General features: G+C 40.2%; 1 protein-coding gene and 1 long non-coding RNA gene across 2 annotated transcripts in view; both read right to left on the bottom strand.

Moving 5' to 3' along the window:
* Window positions 1-2,590: 2,590 nt before the first annotated feature.
* Window positions 2,591-7,798, bottom strand: LOC121931905. Its single transcript, XR_006104227.1, has 3 exons — window positions 7,667-7,798; window positions 4,318-4,374; window positions 2,591-3,636 (listed from the first exon to the last, which is right to left on the bottom strand). It is a non-coding gene; the product is annotated as an uncharacterized LOC121931905 (long non-coding RNA).
* Window positions 7,799-11,839: 4,041 nt separating this feature from the next.
* PPA2 (inorganic pyrophosphatase 2) overlaps window positions 11,840-21,141 on the bottom strand; it is a 44,015-nt gene continuing 34,713 nt past the window's right edge. Inside the window, exons 10-12 of the mRNA XM_042467674.1 lie at window positions 19,432-19,501; window positions 14,329-14,368; window positions 11,840-12,131 (exon numbers count right to left, since the gene is read on the bottom strand). Of these exons, the coding sequence (XP_042323608.1) occupies window positions 12,103-12,131; window positions 14,329-14,368; window positions 19,432-19,501 (139 nt within the window). The 3' untranslated portion in view covers window positions 11,840-12,102. The remainder of the gene's footprint in view (window positions 12,132-14,328; window positions 14,369-19,431; window positions 19,502-21,141) is intronic.

The following is a 21,141-nucleotide window of genomic DNA, read 5'->3' as shown; positions in this document are numbered from 1 at the left end:
CACCCCACTCAACTTTAAATGCAAACTCTTCAAATTTTTCTGTTTTAAACCTAAAGTTTCATTTTTCAAAATTCAGTTACAATTACTGTTCACCTAAATTGCAATTGCAATTTACCTAATTCACTATTGTAATTGCATTCACCTAAAGGTAAGGCAATTTCTGAGCTGTGAGAAGAGATTCCATCACAAGTAAGGACTGTTCTGATTCCCTTTCCTGCTTGATTTAAGGAAGGCTTCACATACATAATACTCCTGACCTTGGAATAGAATCAAGCAACCACTTCTAGTGTGGAACTCCACATGCATTTTGGAGCTGCTGGATTCAGGGCTCTTAATGCATCGGGTTAATTAAACCAAATTAAATTTTTCCTTTAGTAATTCAATCTTTGCATTTGCTATTTCTTACCTGGCTTAAAATAAGAAGTGTTTATTAAGACACATACAAAGCATTGTGAATGGCCATAGATGCATAGTAAATTTGTTTCGGCATATATTTGTGCAAGCGAGTTCATACAAAATACGTAAACTTGGAAAAGTAACTCTTGGGGTTATATATATAGATTTGCCCAGATTACATGAGGAAGCTGGAGGCCATAGTCTTAAAAAGTTAGCATGATTGGTAGGTTCTAGAGCAGCTTCACAGGTTCTCTTTGGGCAGGAGTGGAGGGCCAAGGTCAGTTTAGATCCATTTTTCTTACACAGCTCATGATTTGCCCTTCTATGAGTAGAAGTCCACTCTTACAGGCAGCATCTTTGTATTCAACCCACTGTCAACTGCCAAATAGCTTGCATACAGAGGAAAACTTACTTTGGATTGGTGGGAGGGGGGGATCAATCTTGTAAATAAGATTTGTGATTTTGATGTACAGAACCCTGCCTCACAAGAAATGAGTGCGGGAAACCAGATATTAATTTTTTCTTGTATAGGATTATCAGGTTGACTATAGCCATACTTGAAGATGCTTCTGAGTGGTGTCAACTTTACTTGAATGGTTTTTCTTTCCTTCTTCTTGATTGGCACACAGCAGTGTTAAAGTTCACTTTTAAAGCTAGTGGCTAACTATTGCATAGGAAACTTTAACAGTTTGACACTAAAATAATGAACTTTTAAAAAAATGTGTGTGCATTTTCTAAGCTTATGTTCTACTGTTTGGGTTGTGTGTTTTTTTTAAAAAAAAATTACTTTCCCTCATTTTTCAAAGGTTTCCTTGATTTTGTCCATAAAAATTTGAGAATGGTTATAAATACTGTAAGTATTGTAATGTAATGAATGCAGGTTATTTGAAAAGCTGTTTTATTATATCATTCCTGATAACGCTGAAATGTGGGTGTTTTTAATAAAATTTATATTTATTTAATGCACTCTATGCTTGCCTTGTGAAAAAGTGTCTGTGTCTTAAAATAATTCAGGTTTAGGCAATCCAACACCTTCCAGATGGTTTGGACTGCAATACCCATAATCCTGAACATTAGCCATGTGGGTTCAGATTTATGAAAATCGTAGTCAAAAACTTTGGGGTCTACCAGGGCCTAAAGCTAATTGCTACCACCAACATGAATCAATTGCTGATTGGTAAGTCAAGCTTCAGTTGCTTCAATGAGTTTGTTCTAGTTGGGTTTGATTAAAACTCAAGTCAGAGGCCAAGGCCAAGGCCTTTTGATTAAAGCTCAAATTTGCCATTCACAGATTGATTCAGTCCACTAAAGGACAAGAAGGATCATATACACTTCCAAAGTGTGTTTTTGGAAGTGTATATGATCCTTCTTGTCCTTTAGTGGACTGAATCAATCTGTGAATGGCAAATTTGAGCAAGAATTGCCTTGCTGTATCAGACCTTGTCCACCATTCTGTTTCCAGTAGCTGCCAGGAAATATCTCTGTATCACAAACAATGTGGCTGTGTGGCCTGAATGGTGGGTGACAACACTGTCATTCTTGCTTTAAACAGAACATCCAAGGAAACAGTTTGAGAGCAACCATGGCTTATATATTCCACTGCTCTTGGTGTAAGGGATGAGGTCCACTGGGAGTGCCTTGTCTGAAAGTCACCAAGGACCTCTGGTTGGTATTTCCCTAATGATGTTTCCCAGCAACTGGGACTACAAGCCCAGAATTAAGACATAGTTACATAGGAAGGTGACTTCTATGAACTCAGACTATTTGTCTGTATGTCTAGACCAGGGGTTGACAACTGTGACCCTTTTGGCCTACAACTCCCATCAGTCATAGCCAGCATAATTACTGGTCAGCGGTTATAGAGGTTGCAGTCCAAAAAACTTCTGGAGACCCCTAGTTGATGACCCCTAATCTCACCTCCAGGTCTTTCAGACTTCAACTCCCAGAAACCCTAAAAGTTTGGCCAATTGTCAGGAATTCTGGGATATAAAATCCAAACATCTGACAGACCAAATACTGAGTCCCACTGATCTAGGCCATTATATGTCTACAGTGACTGGCAAGAAGACTTCATGGTCCCAAATAGAAGTTTTCCCAACACCCACTACATTAGCCTTAAAAAAAAAGAAAACTACAGGGATTGAAGCTGAGACCTTCCATCCATAATTCCATATTGGATTTAGTTAACATGCATATTTTTTATTAAAATAGTTTTGTTTTAACCTAGTGATAGCTTGGAATCGTAATTCCCATTAGCCCTTCCCAGCCTGGTCAATGGTGAGGGATAATGGGTATAATACTTCATCAACACCTGGAGGACTGCAGATTCTCTAGGCTGGGTAACACTGCCTCTATAATTGAAGGCTACTAACAAAGTTATCGAAAATGTGAGATGATATCTGGAACAGGAATGCAAATCTTCCATTACTTAGTCTTTCTTGGTGAGAACAAATAATATAGTTTTCTCCCCACCGCAAGAGAAAATGAATATTCTTTCACAGTGGTCTCCCCATATCTAATCATGCTGAAGTATTGCACAGGAATTATTCTGTGGAGGGGAGAAAAACCTGTTTTCTGCATAGGAAACCTATTCTCTGTGCAGAAAATAGTTTTCTGCAAATCAACATGTTTTTTTCCACAGAATAATCTCTCTGCAACACTTTGGGACATTGTTTATCAAGAGGAAATTCAACAACCTCCTCTTCCTCCTCATTCCTGATGGGGTTCCCAATAGTTTTTCTATACTTAATCTGGACATCAAGAAGTGATGGAGAATTTAAGAAAAAGTTGCCTAGTTCTAGAATTCAAAACAGACAATATTCTTGTAAATTGAACTCGTAATTACTCAAGAAAGAGTCTTTTACATAACAGTAGATAGGAAAATAAAAGGGACAAAAATAAATGAAAGTGAATGAGGTAGTAATGACAAATTTCATCCTAGGGCTTATTAGCCAAAGTGATTGGGAAAAATTATTAATATAATGTGACCACTTAGGAATAATTTGTAAAGTTGAAACAGGTTATTATAAAGCTGTTTGAAACAGGTTATTATAAAGCTGGAAAGCCACCCGAAATGATCAAGAGATCAGAGCACCTTCCATATCAAAAAGGAAGAAAGAGAATGATGAAAATTATGTAGAAAATTCTGAAGTTCTAAAGGATGCGTTTGCCAGTTAAGAGTCTTGCAAGGTGGTCAAACTGTTTGGCTTTCATCTTCAGCTGGTGGTCCATGGTTAGACCCTAACAGAAAAAGAAGATAATTAATAACAAAATTAATAGTGCATAAAAATTAGTTCCCAGAAAAGGAATATAATTAATAGTGTATATAAAAAGTAGTTCTCAGCATTCTATCATTTCCAAAAAAATGGAATTCAGGAAGTAGATACAGTATGTACCTATTTCATCAAGCCTATTACGGACAAAATTAGAGCTGCTCAAAAACTGGATTCAGTAGCAACTAGCATGGTCCACCACAATATTATAGGATTCATCCCTATCATAAAGTGAATGGCTTCTTCTTACTGAAGGTGTATAAAAGCACAGATACGTCAATTCATATTGAAACTAGAGTAGATCCCCTGATTCAGTGAAACTAACCAAATTCTCACAGATTCAATTGGTCTGCTCTAGTTGGGATGAACAGTTGCAATCCAGACAAACGTTTAGGGACAACTCTTTGATAGTGGTACCAACACCTCCAGCAAGAGATACATTGTACATTGACATATAGACTAGGCATGTGCACTTATTCTCCTTCATATAGAATGAATATGTGTACAAGGCTGACTGACTACTTGCAGAGAGTAGTCAGCCAGCCCTGCCAGAATGATCCATGGTATTAGTTTTGCCTTTGTTTTCTTGTGAAAATACTGAAATTATTAGAGGCCCATTCAGTGCCACCTGAATGGACTTCCCACTCACCGGCTGCGGTTTCCCTGTCCTCCGTCCTCAGTCTATTGCACAGGGCTGCCAAGGCTACTGAAAGAGACATGACAGTATGCAAGAGGTTGAAGGAGAAAGTAAATCTTTTCTACCAGCTTGAGTTCCCTCTACTACTGGATAGCTAAATAGTAAATAATTGTGCTCTGTGTGCTTGTTTGTTTGTGTGCGTGTGTGCGTACATCTCTTCAAGTCACCTATCAGCTTATGGCAACTCCATGAATTTCATAAAGTTTTCTGAAGAAAGGAATACTCAGAGGTGGCTTTGCCAACTCCTTCCTCTGAAATATCAACTACAGCATCTGGTATTTGTTCGTGGTTCCCATCCAGGTCCTAAACAATGCTGACCCTGCTTAGCTTGCAAGGTCAGACAGGAGATGATGCCTTTAGGATATTTAGGTCCTATAGTCATGTTGTAGTAGTGATATTTTTTTTAAAGACTTGGGATCCTGAAACATTTGAGGGAACAGATTTTGCAAACTACTCAATCAAACCTCTCAAATGCCAATGATAATATTTGGCAAGTCCAAATTGAAAAGTTGATTTTAAATATTAAAACCACTCAGGACTAATGGGCGCTCCTGGTTCATTCAACAGATTTGTCATGCAGTCTTAATGGATACAAGGACAAATCTAATTATAGATGTATGAAACAGTTCCGTAGTGACTGTCACTCAGTTCCATATGCCTGTTTTTAAAAGGGCTATGTCCCTATTAATGTCCTAAAAGACATGGCTAAAGATTTCCAATATGTGCTTAGTTATGTATTTGTTAGGGTGTTCCTTTTCTGCTTTAGGACTAGGAACACTTGTTCAGACCAGAACCATTAAAGTAAATGGAAATACTGCTCTTGCTTTGAATTTAGTGCTGTTTGCAGCTGTTATCACTTTCTGGAAACACCTGAAGTTAAAACGTCAGAGTAAATCCCAGAGCAGATTCACATCTTCACTTACATCAGGGGCCATTAGCTCCTGCTTTTTCATTTTAATCCTATTGCACTGCCTGCAGGACCAGAACCTAGTAAGGATAGTTTCTCAACCCCTGTTCAAAATCTGAGTTTTTGTGGGAGGTGTGGGATGGAGGTAACACTGAGAGGAAGATATGTATATAATACTATTGCCGTTTATCTTTTTTCCATTTCAGAGAAAGTGTAGATGAGAGCAGCTGCACAGCATGTCTCGTAAATTTGTTTTAGTAGGGGGAGAAAAGCAGTGAGGAAAAGAAGCATTGATTCTCGACCTCATGGACATCAGAATCCCAAATTGCTCCGAGTTGCCATTAATGGTCTTTCTGCTGTGAAGCTTGAAAGGAGCAGAGTAGCTGCTCATTCGGGGGCCGACATAAAAGCAACAGAGGACGCCAAAATTACTTTTTTGAATTTCCTCTCGCTGCAGTTATAATTGGGCACCCCAAGGTATTCAGTTCTCAGTCACAATGATCGCCACTCACATCTGCCATTTTATTTCACCTAGCTGACAGTCCAGACCATTTCTGAATTGGTTTGTTACAACGTAGTAACAAATTAAAAAAAAAATGTTATTGCAGCCTGCCGAATTCTATATGCATGAGAAATGGGCTTCCCCAAAAAGAGAAGACAAAAAGGTGTGCCTTTGCTCTCTTGGCAGGGGCAAAGTAAGACAGCAAATCTGTTAGTTCCTCACTTCTAATGATGCTATCCATCATCCTTCACTGGTTTGCCTGGTGGTAGAGTTACCAGAATTAGGTTCTTGCTGACAAAATGTCATGTCAGTAAACAAGGGTATCTTGTCTTTGCAATAAAGTCTAAGGCAAAGAGATGGACCTACAGCACAGAATATTCAGTCAGCATCTTATCCTTTCAAACTAACCATGGGGGGGGGGGGGGATGATACTGAACAAAACATCCCATTGTGCCAAAAAAACATCCCTGGGCCTTCTGCATGAGCTAATTGTCTTGATTAAAACATCTCCACAATGCCTTCCAGAGACTGAACTACAAACAAAAAGGACGTTTAAGATCTCATTGCCAACTCAACAGGGGGAGGTCATCAACTACAAAAGAACCAACTTGAGTTATTTTGTAGATTGCAAGCATGTGGTCTCCTCAAAACTGTGTTCCGTTTTAGACCGCAGATTTAAGTATGTGCCTACCATGCAGATGAAGCCACTTCATCACGAAGAAATGAAGCTTTGTTTACTTGAAGCATAACAAAGTATTCCAAATTATTAAACAGGAGAAATGTTAAAGACAAAGGTTCTACAGTGAAGGCAACACTGAAGTGGCATGTATTCTCTGAGTAAGGGTTTGACAATCAGGTTGGTTTGGCACACCAGTGCCGTGGTGGTAATTTTTTGAAATGCTGGCACTCACCATGATAATTCCCATAGTTATGCTCTAGTGATCCACACCTATCTATGCACATAACACGCAATCATCATCATCATCATAGTTAAAAAGATCACTTTCCTGACCAGATGGTAACACTCTCAAAATCATATTTTGGTCTTCCAGATGTTTTGGACTTCAGCTCCCAGAATCTTACGTCATTGACCATGCTGACAGAGGCTTCTGGGAGCCGAAATACAAAACAGGTGGAGGAGTTCTTACTTACTTACTTACTTTATTTATTTATTTATATGTCGCCTTTCTCCCAGGCCAGCTTCTTTTCCCAAATATTGTTTGAAAAAATAATTTGAAATCCTTGTAAGAATACCAATGTCTTAAACTGGAACTTGTAGACCACAGGAAAAAAATTTAGGAAAAGGTATTCCATATCTAGATATCATCATAATTTTTTTAAAGGCTTGTTGTCTGTTTGGCTGCTAATGGCAGTAGCATTCTGGCAGAAGCTGGATTAAGATGGATGCCATTTTTAGATGTAAAAGTCCATCCCTTCATAAAGCTGTAAGGAACTTTTCTGAATATTAAACAACAGCCAAGTTAGACCTTGGCATTTTGGGTGCTAGTGAAGATCCTGATAATTCCCTTCAACTTCTACCTAGTAAGGCTATCAGACACCAAAATAAGTTTACAAAGAAGGCAAAATCATAAATATTATTGAATTGTTTGGCTGATTGCGTTGAAATATGTCAAAATGACCTGTGCAAATATTCACTAGGTCCTGGATGCATTCTCCCATCTACCAGACAGATTACAGATGCCCACACTAGTTGAAGCATTACTGGGGGTGGGGGGGAGATGCACTAGCGGCTAGCTCAATCTTCCTATTTATCCATTTCTATTTAGTATGTCACTGTATATTAAATATACAGTGAAATAAAGACATGTCCATGTATACTAAAGTTAACTTTGCCCGTGCCATCATTTTTCCAATTTCTATGTATGCTTCACCTGGTCAGTGAAGAAAGCTGATAGACAATAATCCCTTATGGAATTTGCTGCTGGAGAGAGTTATATGGACACTGTGGACTGCAAAAAAAGACAAATAAATGGATATTAGACCAAATCAAACCCAAAACTCTCCCTAGAAGCCAAGTTGACTAAACTGAGACTGCTGTATTTTGACATATAAAAAGACATGACACACCAGAAAAGGCAATAATGCTTGGCAAGTTAGAAAGCAAAAGGAAAAGAGGAAGACCACTTTCCAGATGGCTAGATTCAACCAAGGAAACCATGGCCCTGAGTCTGCCAGACCTAAGCAGGGCTATTGAGGCTAGGAAGCCACAGTCCTGAGTTTAAAAGACCTGATGGGTTGTTAACCAGAGTTCCTGTAAATCACAGAATTGTCATATATCAACACAAACTTTATGCTAAACAACACTTTTGAAGGACCTCTCCACCAGAGGACCATGATCCAAACAGAAAGGTTGCTTTCAATCCAGTGGCAGGTTGAAGCATCCTATCCCCCCCTCCCCAAGCAAACCACAGATTGTGTCTTACAAAAGTTCTGTAAACTGAAGGCACATAGAAATGTATTTACAGGTTCACATCTTTATGACTTGTAACATGCTTTTAACAATGGCTTCAGCACCTTTTGCTTCTAGCAAGTCATTTAATCTTTATTTTAGATTGTCCCTGAAAAAAGGATACTGATCTTGGAATAAACCTATTGAACTGACTGTTAAATAAGTCAACAAATAAATAAATCCAATTGGTTTTATGGGCCTATTCTACCAGGGATTTAGGCCAAGATTTGTCCAAACAATATTGGGCAGCTCTAATAAATGCAAGCACTTAAGGAACTGAGTTTCTTTCATGATATTTTGTCCTTTCTAAAGTGTGTGATGCTCAAAATGGCAAGTAAACTCATTAGCCAGGATATGAGATAACTGGTAGTTCGAACTCTTCCTCAGGCACTTGCTCAGTATGGTTTAGTTACCTGTCCAGACAAACAGAAATACCAATGAATTATTTCTTCCCTGCTACTTCCTGTCTTGTTTAAAGTTTGATTCTGTAAACAACTGCCACGGCTTTAACTTCAAACACATTTCATTTACTTCAGGACCACACAAGCAGGCATGGGGGGGGGGGGGAGAGAATGGTTTCTTACTGATGAAGTCCTTCTTCGAACAAGTCCTTATTAGACTCACACCCTAACCTCAGATGAACCAGAAATCTATGTAAGTAACATAGAATCATAGAATTAGAAGAGACCTCAAGGTCCATCCAGTCCAACCCCTTGCTGTACAGGAACACACAATCAAAGCACCCCTGACAGATGGCCATCCGACCTCTACCTAAAAATCTCCAAAGGAGGAGACTCCACTACCTCTGAGGGAGTGTATTCCATTGTTGAACAGCTCTTACTGCCAGGAAATTCTTCCTAATGTTTAGGTGGAATCTCTTTTCCTGTACAGTGGTACCCCGGGATACGAAAGCACCGCCTTACGAAATTCCCGGGATACGAAAAAAATCAATAGGAAAAAACTGTTCCGGGTTACGAAGGTTTTTTCGGGTTACGAAAAATTTTTTGGTGCTTTTCGGCGCTATTTCGCACGAAATCGCGGCTTTTCCCCATTAGCGCCTATGGGTTTTTCGGCTTACGAAGGATTTCGGGTTACGAACGCGGCGGCGGAACGAATTATTTTCGTAACCCGGGGTACCACTGTAGTTTGAATCCACTGCTCCAGGGCCTAGTCTCTGAAGCAGCAGAAAACAAGCTTGCTCTGTCTTCAATATGACATCCTTTCAAATATTTAAACAGTACTACCATTATCACCACTTCACATTCTCTTCACCAGGCTAAACACATCCAACTCCCTAACTCACTTCTCATAGGGCAAGGTTTCCAGACCTTTCAACATTTTGGTCTCCCTCCTCTGGACACTTTCCACATACTTTTGATACATACCTTTGAACGTTAGGCCATGTTAACAAAACAGCACTCAGAGCCAAAGTGGTTTAATTCTATTCCTTTCTATGTTGTATTTTTTAAAAAGTTAAATCTCGATTGGGAATCAGCATGGTGTAGTGGTCTGAGTGCTGGACTAGGATCTGGGAGACCAGAGTTCAAATCCCCACTTAGCTGTGCAAACCCACTGAGTGAGCCGGACCAAGTCACACTCGCTTTTTAGGCCTTAGAGAGTAGCAATGCCAAAGTTCCTTTGAATAAATCTAGCCAAGAAAATTTTAGGATAGGGTCATCATAAATCAGTCAAATGAAAAGGCACATAACAATGAATGACTGGATTTTTTTTTTCACCTTCACAAGTGTAGCAAAAACATCGCAAGATTGAGCAAATTTATTATTACTTTTTATACCAAGCAATGCACTTGAGTATAATTTGAACTCTTTCACACCCTGATATTTCACAATTTCCCCCAAAGTGGGCAAGTTTTTAGTCATTGTGGGGACTATCACTGATGGACAAGAGATAACACAAATGATACTAGTTGGTAATGTCTATTCCAGAGAGAGAGGCAGTATTTATCTTTTGAAATTTCAAGGCATGGTTTTTCAAAGTGGGGTTAATGTAAAGTTAGTGAGGTTGCCACTATCCCAAAATACATTTTAAAAAATCAAGGCTCTGCTTCTTACTCACGTAGCTTCACTGAATTGTCAGATATGCATAGGATTTTCAGTTACTGATGGGAGGACCAAACTGTTGTCAGGAACTGACTACTATGACCACACATGCAGCCTTGATCCACAGAAGCATGGTTGAATTCAGAAAATGTAAAACAAGATTTGTGCTAATCATTGCTTACATATTAGGGGGACTCTATATAACACAGGTGGTCCACGTGTGGACCTAGGCCAGCATACAGCTGCCAAAGGATGTTTCTCTTGTTCTTAATACCTTCAGAACTCCCATACCAACCTTTTCCTGGCTGGCTGGCTGATCCATTAGAGTCTAAACTTTGTGTTATGTGTCTTCAAATTGACTTTGACTCACGGTGACTGTCATGAGTTTGCCTTGGCAAGATTCATCCAGAGGTTTGCCACTGCCTTCCTCTTAGGCTGAGAGAATAACTTATCCAAGGTCATCCAGTGAGTTTCCACAGCTGAGTGGGGATTGAAACTTTCTAGATTCCTAGTCCAGAATTCAAATGACTACAACATGCTGGCTCAGAACTGTAACAACAACAACAAAAGCAGCTCTGCTGGATCAAACAAAAGAACTACCTAGTCCTAGTGGCCACAGTGGCCAGCCAGACACCAATGGGAGGCCCACTAAGAAGACATGAGTCTAACAGCACCCTTACCCTTATCTTGCCCAGTAACTAATACTGAGGCATGCCAGAAGCCTGGTTTTGAAAATCTTTCCAGCACTTTGTTTCTGGTTGCTCTGGCCTCCACAGCCAGCCAGCCACAACCACGTTAATATTTTTTATTTAAATTGAAACATTATGTCACACACTATTTTGCAAAGTTTTTCAAACCATGATTTTTATTCTAGCATGCCAGCTTGATCATAACCATTAAACACTACGTAAAACCATAATTAAAATGACAACACACAATGTCCCAAACATTGTTAGTCCTGACTACGTATAAATACAATAGTGAATAAATACTACTACAATATAAATACAGTACTGAATAAATGGGATTTACCTATATGTTGATTCACTCCTCAACAATTTATTCAGTGGGTCTAGTCTAGTTGGGATGAGAGCCAGCATGATGCAGTGGTTTGAATATTGGACTACAACTCTGAAGACCAGGGCTTGATTCCCAACTTGGCCATAAAATCATTGGGTGACCTTGGGCAAGTCACATACTCTCAGCCTCAGGGGGAAGCAATGGCAAACCTTCTTTGAACAAATCTTGCCAAGAAAACCCTATGATATGGTCGCCATAAGTCAGAAATGACTTGACACAATACACACACACTCTAGTTGGGACTAACCAAAAGGATGACTCCTCTCTTAATACAGTCCTTGTCCTTGCACTGGCACATACACCCCAAACCCACAATAATCACTCACTCTCAAAAGACAGGATCAGAAAGTTTCTGTCTTCCATTAACCATTTGTTAGAGCCATCAGGTTTATTTAGGAAGGTGGAGAAAATTTATTTGGGGGAACAATTAAAATTTCACACATACACAGAAAAGAAACTCTTAAAAATTACTTTTATTTACATGATAGAAAATTTGCATTGTTTATAAAGATTTTCATTTTTAGAATCCAGTCATTGGTGACTTTGTATGTCTATATTCAGAGAAATAAAAGTGTGTGTGTGTGCGGGCATATATGCATATGTTTGTATGAGTGAGAAAGAGAGAATACATGTGTGGGAGAATGTCTCAGTGGCAGAAGGGCAAAAAAGAAGTAGTTAGAAGACTTCACAGTTTAACTTCAGATAAATTTGATTGTCCTCATTGGCCAAGAAAATGCCACTGATCAACTAGAAGAAAAGAGAACAAATGTTATTCATTGCAAGGAACTAAATTCATAAGAGTATCCAAAGCATGAATCACTGATGCTCTTTGTGTATAATCAGTATACACATACAAACCTGACAGTGTTATTCTGAGTTATTTTGTGATGCTCTACTAAAAGAAATTTGATAATACATACCTAGTGGTTGCCCTCTCTTACAAGGAAAAAGAAACCTCAGACAATAATGTAGGAAAACTGTGAAAAACATGCTAAAAGATATTTGGAATGTCATACAAGTAAAGAATCTGGTTTTTTTAGTGTCTTACTTTGAACCGTCAAGTCACAGAAAATAAATCTGTAAGAGGACAAATTATTACACAACCATTATATTCAGTTAAAACTAAGGACCAAACTATATGTGGCATTAAAGCATATAGATTAACTACATGCACTTCTTTTTAAACAAGCAAACAAACAAGAACCAGCAGTCATGGAGAGGGGGGCAAGGCTATTAAGAATGAGACTGTGGCACAAGGCAAGGGATTTAACTCTTCCTCTTTGCTGTGATTTCCATGAAACATGCTGCTACAAAGTTAATATTTGAAGCATGTGTGATTGAACTAGAGGCAATGGGAACTTTGCTCCTGATACAAATAGCACCAGCAGAGGGATGTATTTCACTGGACAGAAAGTAGAAGGGGAGGTTAAACTTCCTTTTCTCGCTGCCCACAGTCCCAATCTGGATTCTTATTGCACAGTCCACCTTGGCTACAGATTGGTATCTGCAGTTTTAAAAGATGCATGCAACATTAAACCACATTTATTCTCATCAGTAATGTGGGCCTGCAAAAGTAATTCAAGATGGCAGCTCTGTGCACAACTATACCATCAACAATTCAAGTTGAACAGGAAGTAGTGCTTCCCAATGTGAGTTATGACCCTATAGTGCCTTGTCTGCAATTTCTGATCACCTCTGCGAGTCCTATCAGTAGAAAGGAATTTGGGTATAAACAATCTGTATAGGAATCAGCAGCTCCTGCGTTGTAGGTGAAGTGATTTAGCAAGCCTGGCACACACCTCTACATGGAATCATCTTACAGATATATTGTGGCACATATATTGTCTAGTCCAACTAAAATCACCACAACCTTTGCGTAAGAATGAGACATGGCCTAATCTGCATTCCAGAAATAATGCAGTTTGATACCAGTTTAACTCCATGGCTTAATAATATGGAATTCTGGGGTTTGTAGTTTTTGTGAAATATTTAGCCTTCCCTGTCAGGGTGCTCGAGTGCCACAATAAACTGTAATTCCCAGAATTCCATAGCATTGAGGCATGGCAGTTAAAGTGGTGTCAAACTGTATTACATCTGCAGTGTAGATGCAGCCATAAGCTTGTCAACATGAAAAGAATGCTAGTAATAAATAATACATTCTAATAAATAAATGAATAAATAAACTCTAATAAAGGAATTTTCACTCAAATGGAAATAGTTCTATAGAGTTATTATGAGAATCACTCCTGTAGCAAAACTATACTTTGAGAATTAATACCTTACTTTCAATAGCGCCATGTACAAAATGAAATATCTTGCAATATAATCTAACTTTACATAATGTTTATCACTCTATAATATGAATGGATCTTTGAAAACTCAGTAATCAATTCCAACATTTAGCAAAAGAGCCTTTCTCCTAAACCTCTGTCCTGAATGATCTCTTTTGCATGTCAAAATACTTCATAATTTGTTACATTTTTAATTCTATCCTTCCACCAAGGTATTTTCTTCCTCATTTCATCCTCACAACAGACCTGGGAAGTTAGCCTAAGAAATAAGAGTCTGGTCAAAGGGAGACCAGGGAAATTTCATGGGTGAGTGGCAATATGAACTTTAGTATCCCAAATTCTGAACAGACTCACTACCTCTTCCATTCTGGTGCCTTATTGATCTGCCCAGTCACAAATGCCATCATCCCCTGCTGGCCAGCTGGCTGGCACTATGCTGGGAAGGGCTGCATGACACTACTAGCTCATGATATTATGCAGAACACTAGAACACACCATTATAAGCAACTTGCTGGAGGCACAAATCTGAGGTTCCTGACTTAGGTTGCATTCCTCTACATGCCTATTTAGGAATAAATCTCATGGAATGCAATAGGGCTTACTTCTGTGATTCTTTCAAACTCAACTTGTAATATATGTACAAGCAATCTTACCGTCTTTGGAAACAGAACACTCTTCTACAGGTGGCGGAGCCTACAGAAAAAGTGGAAATTTATTCATTTCATTTTATCAAATGTGCACAGTGCTATATAAAGTACAATATCCCAAGAAGTTTACAATCTAAAATTTGATATGGGAAGGAGAGGAGAGGGAGTCAGGATGAGAAGGGGAGGAAGTTATATATAGTTAGTCTCAGCTGCATGCTAAACTACAACTCCCAGCATGAACAAGGGCCATATTCATTGGGGTTGATGGAAGGTGGAGTCCAACGTCAGGAATGGAGAAGACTGAACTACAGCAGGAGAATTGTATGGTGCCAAAAAGTACAATCTAATTACATAATACATAATGTGGGCAGCAGACACAAAAGGGGAGACCCTTCCAAGGAGCAAGGATAACACCTAACTGATGAAGATGGAGAGCTGAAGAAGCAAATGTCACTGGTATGGATTTATCAAGACTGTAAGATTGGAGAGCTACTTCTGCCTAGTTTGTGGGATTGTGCATTCCCAGCTTGAACTAAGTGATTGATTCAGCAATTTCCTTTCAAGCCATAATGGCTTGGAATCTTAAAACTGTAGTTTTTAAAGGCGCTGTGATGTAGACATGTTTTGCACCATGCTGCGGAGTTAATGCAGTTTGACACTGGTTTAACAGTCATGGCTGCATGCTGTGGAATCCTGGGATTTGTAGTTTGTTGTGGCACCAGAGCTTCTCTAACAGAGAAGGTTAAATATCTCACAAAACTAAAAATGCTAGAATTTCACAACATTAAGTCATGGCTTTTGAAGCGGTGTCAAGCTGGATTAATTCTACAGTGTAGATGCAGTCCCCACTCCCAGGCTAACTTGCTTCAGAAAGTGAGCGTGAGCCTCAAACATGATAAGCCCAGACTGTATTAAAAATTAAAATAAAACAAAGCCAGCATAGTGTAGTGTTACGCAAACTGGCAACCTGGAAACTAGTGTCAATCCACAAGCCTTTAGCTTTTGGTTTAGGGTAGGTTTCCTGGGTGCTACAGGAATATAATAATATGGTGCAAATATGGTATTGATCCTTGGTTACAGCAGAGGGAAAATTACTAGTCTCTCAGTGTGTCCAGAGAAGGCCAACCAAAATGATGAAGGGTCTGGAAACCAAGCCCTATGAGGACAGACTTAGGGAGCTGGGTATGTTTAGTCTGGAGAAGAGACAGTTAAGAGGTGATATGATAGCCCTGTTTAAGTATTTGAAGGGATGTCACATTGATGTGGAGCAAACTTGTTTTCTGCTGTTCCAGAGACTAGAACACAGAACAATGGAGTCAAGCTACAGGAAAACAGATGCCACCTCAACATTAGGAGGAACTTCATGACAGTAAGAGCTGTTCAACAGTGGAACACACTTCCACATAGTGTGGCGGAGTCTCCTTCTTTGGAGGTTTTTAAACAGATGCTAGATAGCCATCTATCAGGATGCTTTGATTGTGAGTTCCTGCATGGCAGGGGGTTGAAATGGAAGGCCTTTGTAGTCTCTTCCAACTAGATAATTTCTTTCTTTCTTCCTTCCTTCCTCCCTCCCTCCCTCCTTCCCTCCCTCCCAATGGCCAGAGTTTAGAAAACTTAATTTTTTGACCACAATTCCAAATCAGGGGTTGACGGTCCTGCAAAATTTCCAATGCTGGCCCTGCTGGCCAGAAAGTTTTGGGAACTGTAGTTAAAAATGAATGAATGAATGAATGAATGAATGAATGAGGAGCCTTCCCAAGTTCTGAAGGAAACTGAAGGAAATTTTGAAAGAATCATTTAAAATACATCATCCACTTTCCTATAATAAATGTGAGGGAGCATGAGTCACTGAGAGTTTGGCTTTTCAAGCCAAAGTGGATGTTGTGTTTGTAGGCACTATGGCTGTACAACTGCCACAACTTAATCTTATCAAGCAGCCACTTTAACCCATTAATAGTTTTTAAAAATCAGCTTTCTAAATAGCTGGGATTGCTCAGGAGTGGGGGGAGAACCCTCTAATTAACTGAGGCAATAGATACAGCTAGCAAAGCAGTTTACAATTAGATCAGAATGTAACGTTTCATGTTTAGCAAAGAAGAAGGCATCTATATTTTTAGTTCCTTTGCTCAAGTCTTTTATATTCATGAATGAATAAATGAATGAATAAATAAATGCAACATTTATTTATCTGGGGCGAAAAGGCAGCATATTTTCATTTCTCCTCCCTCTCTTTTGTCTATCTTTCCCATGACTGTGTGCCCACACAATGTTCCCTTTTCCTGCAAGATGAATTTAATTAGACAAGACGGTGAATAAAAGTACGCTTTTAGCAATTAGACTGAGACTGGTAGTCAATGAGTTTTGCGTGGTAACTCATGGCAACAGAGTAGAACAAAAACAAAGCAGAGTACAAAGATGGTAGGTAGGCTAGATACAAACTGGCCATCTTGCCATTATTCAGCACCAGATGATGAGGGAAGGGCTGACTCCTGCATGATGAAACATTTGGTGAAATAATCAAACGTGAGGAAATGCTGTTAGGTACATGGCACTAAAAATACTGCCCATAGGCTCCGTCAAGAGATGCCCATGCCCATACCCATGAGAAAACTGGGTTCTACATTTAATTCTGAAGCCAGATCCCTTTTTGCATTTTACCAGGGGAAGCTTTGGACCTTCCAGATGTTTTGCCAAAAGCTCCCACATAGCTGTCCAATGGGAGTAATAGGTAGAGATGTAAAATTTCTAAAAATTTTGAAGCTATGAAAAAAAAAGTTTGGGTTTTTTTTTTTTATAGAGCAGGGATGGGAAAATTTGGTAATATTGAAAAAAATGCAGTTATCAGCATCCTTTACAGGTTGAATGTCACTTGGTTACTTTAGGAACATAAAAGGCACAATGGATAATTTAGCTTAGGCAGGGTACAGACGGCAGAAAAGGGGCGGTCCGCAGCCACCCCTTTTCTTGCCAGGTTGGATGCAGGGCAGCCTCACCAGCAGACCCTGCAGCTGCAACCCGACACTTTTCCAGGCCACGGCGAAACGGCAAAACGCCGCTTTCACATGGCCTGGAAAGGGGTGTCCATAGGGCTTCATGTCCCATGGACACCCCGACAGGCATAGCCAAAAGAGAAAGGGACCACTTGGCCCCTTTCTCCCTGGCTTCATTCTTGCAGAATGAGGCACCCTCCCAGAAGGAGCTCCTTCTCGTGCCACAAATAGGGTGTCCTAAGCGCCCTCCAGTGGCGCGATGACGTCAGGCGCACCAGTCCATTTGGATGCGGTGCACGTGTGATGGGATCGTCACCGCTGCGTATGGATGGCACCATGCCAAGATAGTGCTCTCCATACGTAGTAGGACTGGGGAGCATGCAATTACTGCGTGCTCCCCAGCCCGACTTTTGGCTCCAGCACGGCGCTTTCACGACGTCTGTACTGCGCCTTAGTTAAAAAAAAAAGGATTATGTCTGTTATATTAAGTTTATTCAGAACATAATTACAAATTAGAGACAGATGTTCCTGAGTTCTAACAGGGGCATGTATGGCATTTGAAGTTTGACGGGTTGTCCATCTCTTCATTAGTTTGACAGGGTTTCCCATGACATTCTTGCAAACAAGCTAGCAAAATGTGGGCTTGACAAAGTAACTGTTACATGGATTTGTAATTGGTTGACTGACCAAACCCAAAGGGTGCTCAACAATGGCTCTTTTTCATCCTGGGGAGAAGTGACCAGTGGGGTCCCACAGGGTTCTGTCCTGGGCCCAGTGCTATTCAACATCTTTATCAATGACTTGGATAATAGAATTGGGGGCATACTTATCAAATTTGCAGGTGACACCAAACTAGGAAGAGTAGCTAATACTCCAGAGGACAGGATCAAAATTCAAAATGACCGTAATAGATTAGAAAGCTGGGCCAAAGCTAACAAAATGAATTTCAACATGGAGAAATGTAAGGTACTGCACTTAGGGAGGAAAAATGAAATGAACAGATATACAGTGGGTGACACCTGGCTGAACAAGACTATGTGTGAAAGGGATCTGGGAGTCCAAGTAGACCACAAGTTGAACATGAGTCAACAGTGCAATGTGACAGCTAACAAGGCCAATGTGATTTTAGGCTGCATCAATAGAAGTATGGTGTCTAAATCAAGGGAAGTAATAGTGCCACTCTATTTTGCTCTGGTCAGGCCCCACCTGGAATATTGTGTCCAGTTCTGGCCACCACAATTTAAAAAGAATGTGGTGAAACTGGAGCGTGTCCAAAGGAGGGTGACTAAAATGGTGAAGGGTCTGGAAACCATGCCCTATGAAGAATGACTTAGGGAGCTGGGGATGTTTAGCCTGGAGAAGAGAAGGTTAAGAGGTGATATGATAGCCCTATTTAAATATTGGAAGGGATGTCATGTTCAGGAGGGAGCTAGCTTGTTTTCTGCTGCTCCAGAGATTAAGACCCGGAAGAATGGATGCAAGCTCCAGGAAAAGAGATTCCACCTCAACATTAGCAGGAACTTCCTGACAGTAAGGGCTGTTTGACAGTGAAAGACACTCCCTCAGAGTGTAGTGCAGTCTCTTTCATTGGAGGTCTTTAAACAGAGGCTGGATGGCCATCTGTCAGGTATGCTTTGATTGAGAGCATGGCAGGGGGTTGGCTGGATGGCCCTTGTGATCTCTTCCAACACTATTATTCTATGATTTTATGATTAATACAATCGGCCCTTTGTATCTGTGAGGGATGTGTTCTGGACCTCCTGCGGATGGCAAATTCCACAGGACCTTAAGTCCCATTCTCTTCAACGGCAGCACAACATGTATACGGCTGTGTTGGCGCAGCACGTGCATGCACTGCCACTGAGCAAAACGGGGTAGGGCCATCCGCAGATGCTCCAATCCACTGATGGCAAGCCCTGCAGAAATGAAGAGCCAACTGTACATATGGACAGAAATTTGTATACCTCCAGATGCTGGACTATAGCTCTGATCATCTCTCATCATTAGCTATGCTAGCTAGTGCTAATGGGGTTTGTAGTCCACCAATATTTGGAGAAACACAACTTGCCCACCTTTGTAGTTATGACATGGGGTGGGGGGAGAGCAAATTTTCACTTACTGACTGCACAATTGCTTCTATGTCCTCTTCATTACAGCAATAGGGACTGGTACCCACCAGGAGGTTAGTGCTAAAAACAGAATAAAATTACCAACAAAAGAGATTAACACAAATTTATGAAGGAACAAGTGAATAAAAAGTGAAGGCACCCTCAATACAGAGGACTCCAAGAGTGCTGGACATTCTCCTAGAGATACTGGGAGTCCAACGCGTCTGGAGGGTACCAGGATACTGGAGCCCTAGTCTACACTGATTGTCCAGTTTACACACCCACACATACCTACCCACCTATCCTTGCATATGAGCTGATGAATGCCTGCCTGGGGCTATAGTGTAAAGTCTGAATGGATATGTCATAGCCGGTGATCGTGCAACAAATAGATGGCCTAGTTATAGTACCACTTAACTGGATCACGGATTGGCATTACATGGATAAATCTGGAGGAACATTACAGAAGCAGGGAGGCATTTTTTACCCATTGTGGGTACCCATTCCACATGATAAGCAGCAGAATTTGGAAACATTCTTCTTTTGGACTACAACTCTCATGACTGCGTTGTTCTTCATACTGGACCATCCTGGGATTTAGCTCTGGCTAGCAACAGAAAAGCAGGGATTATTTACTATTTGAGCTCCACAAGTTCTAACAGCTATGTCTTCTGCTTTTCCTTCTCTTCATCTTCCCTTCTTTCATCAACAGATATGTCCTAATCAGCTCACTATAAGTAAGGGGAGGGAAGTTTTGTTTTTGCAATGCTTTTGCTCTTGGCTATAGTCAAGATTCACATCACAATCATATGCTTGTCTACTGCATTCAATGGGACATAATCTTCAGGTATATGTGTATAGAGGGATAGGCAATGTGTCCCTTCAGATGTTGCAGGACTGCTATTCCCATCAGCCTTTGCCAAAAGTCATCACATCTGGAGGACTGGAGGATTCCGAGCTCCAGGTACATAGGACTGAAGACTATCAGTGTAAGCCTAGGCATATTTACATAGAAATAAAGATCTCCAGTTCAATAGGACTTGCAATCCTTTAATGAGTTTGGAGAAAAATACTATTTTGGACTTTTGTTGTTGTTGTTAACTGCACTCAAATTGAACCTGACTCAGAGCGACCCTATGGATGAGACATCTCCAAGACCCCCTATCCTCCACTGCTCTGCCTAGGTCCTGCAGACCTCCGTGATTGAGTCTCTCCATCTAGCATTTGGCCATCCTCTCTTTCTACTACCATCCAACTTTCCTAGCATTATTGTCTTTTCTAACAAGTCATGTCTTCTCATGATGTATCCAAAGTACGACCGCCTCAGTTTCATCATCTTGGCTTCCAGGGAGATTTCAGGCTTGATGTGTTTAAGGACCCATTTGTTTGTCCTTTGGGCTGTTCACGGTATTCTCAGCACTCTTCTTCAACACCTCATCTCGAATGAGTTGATTTACTTCTTATCCACTTTCTTCACTGTCCAGCTCGCACATCCATACATGGTGTTAGGAAATACAATGGCTTGGACGATTCTAACTTTAATGCTCAGTTATATATCTCTACTCTAGGATCTTGTCTAGTTTTTTCATAGCTTCCCTTTCCATTCCTAGACGTCTGATATCTTGACTGTAGTCTCCATTCTGATTGATGACTGATCCAAAGTACAGGAACTCTTTAACTATTTTGATTTCATCATTTCTAAACTAAATAAATCCCAGAGC

This window comes from Sceloporus undulatus, chromosome 5, assembly GCF_019175285.1.
Source record: "Sceloporus undulatus isolate JIND9_A2432 ecotype Alabama chromosome 5, SceUnd_v1.1, whole genome shotgun sequence".
Lineage (NCBI taxonomy): Eukaryota > Metazoa > Chordata > Lepidosauria > Squamata > Phrynosomatidae > Sceloporus > Sceloporus undulatus.
Note: the sequence above shows the minus strand (reverse complement) of the source record. Positions and strands in the feature narration are given on the sequence as shown.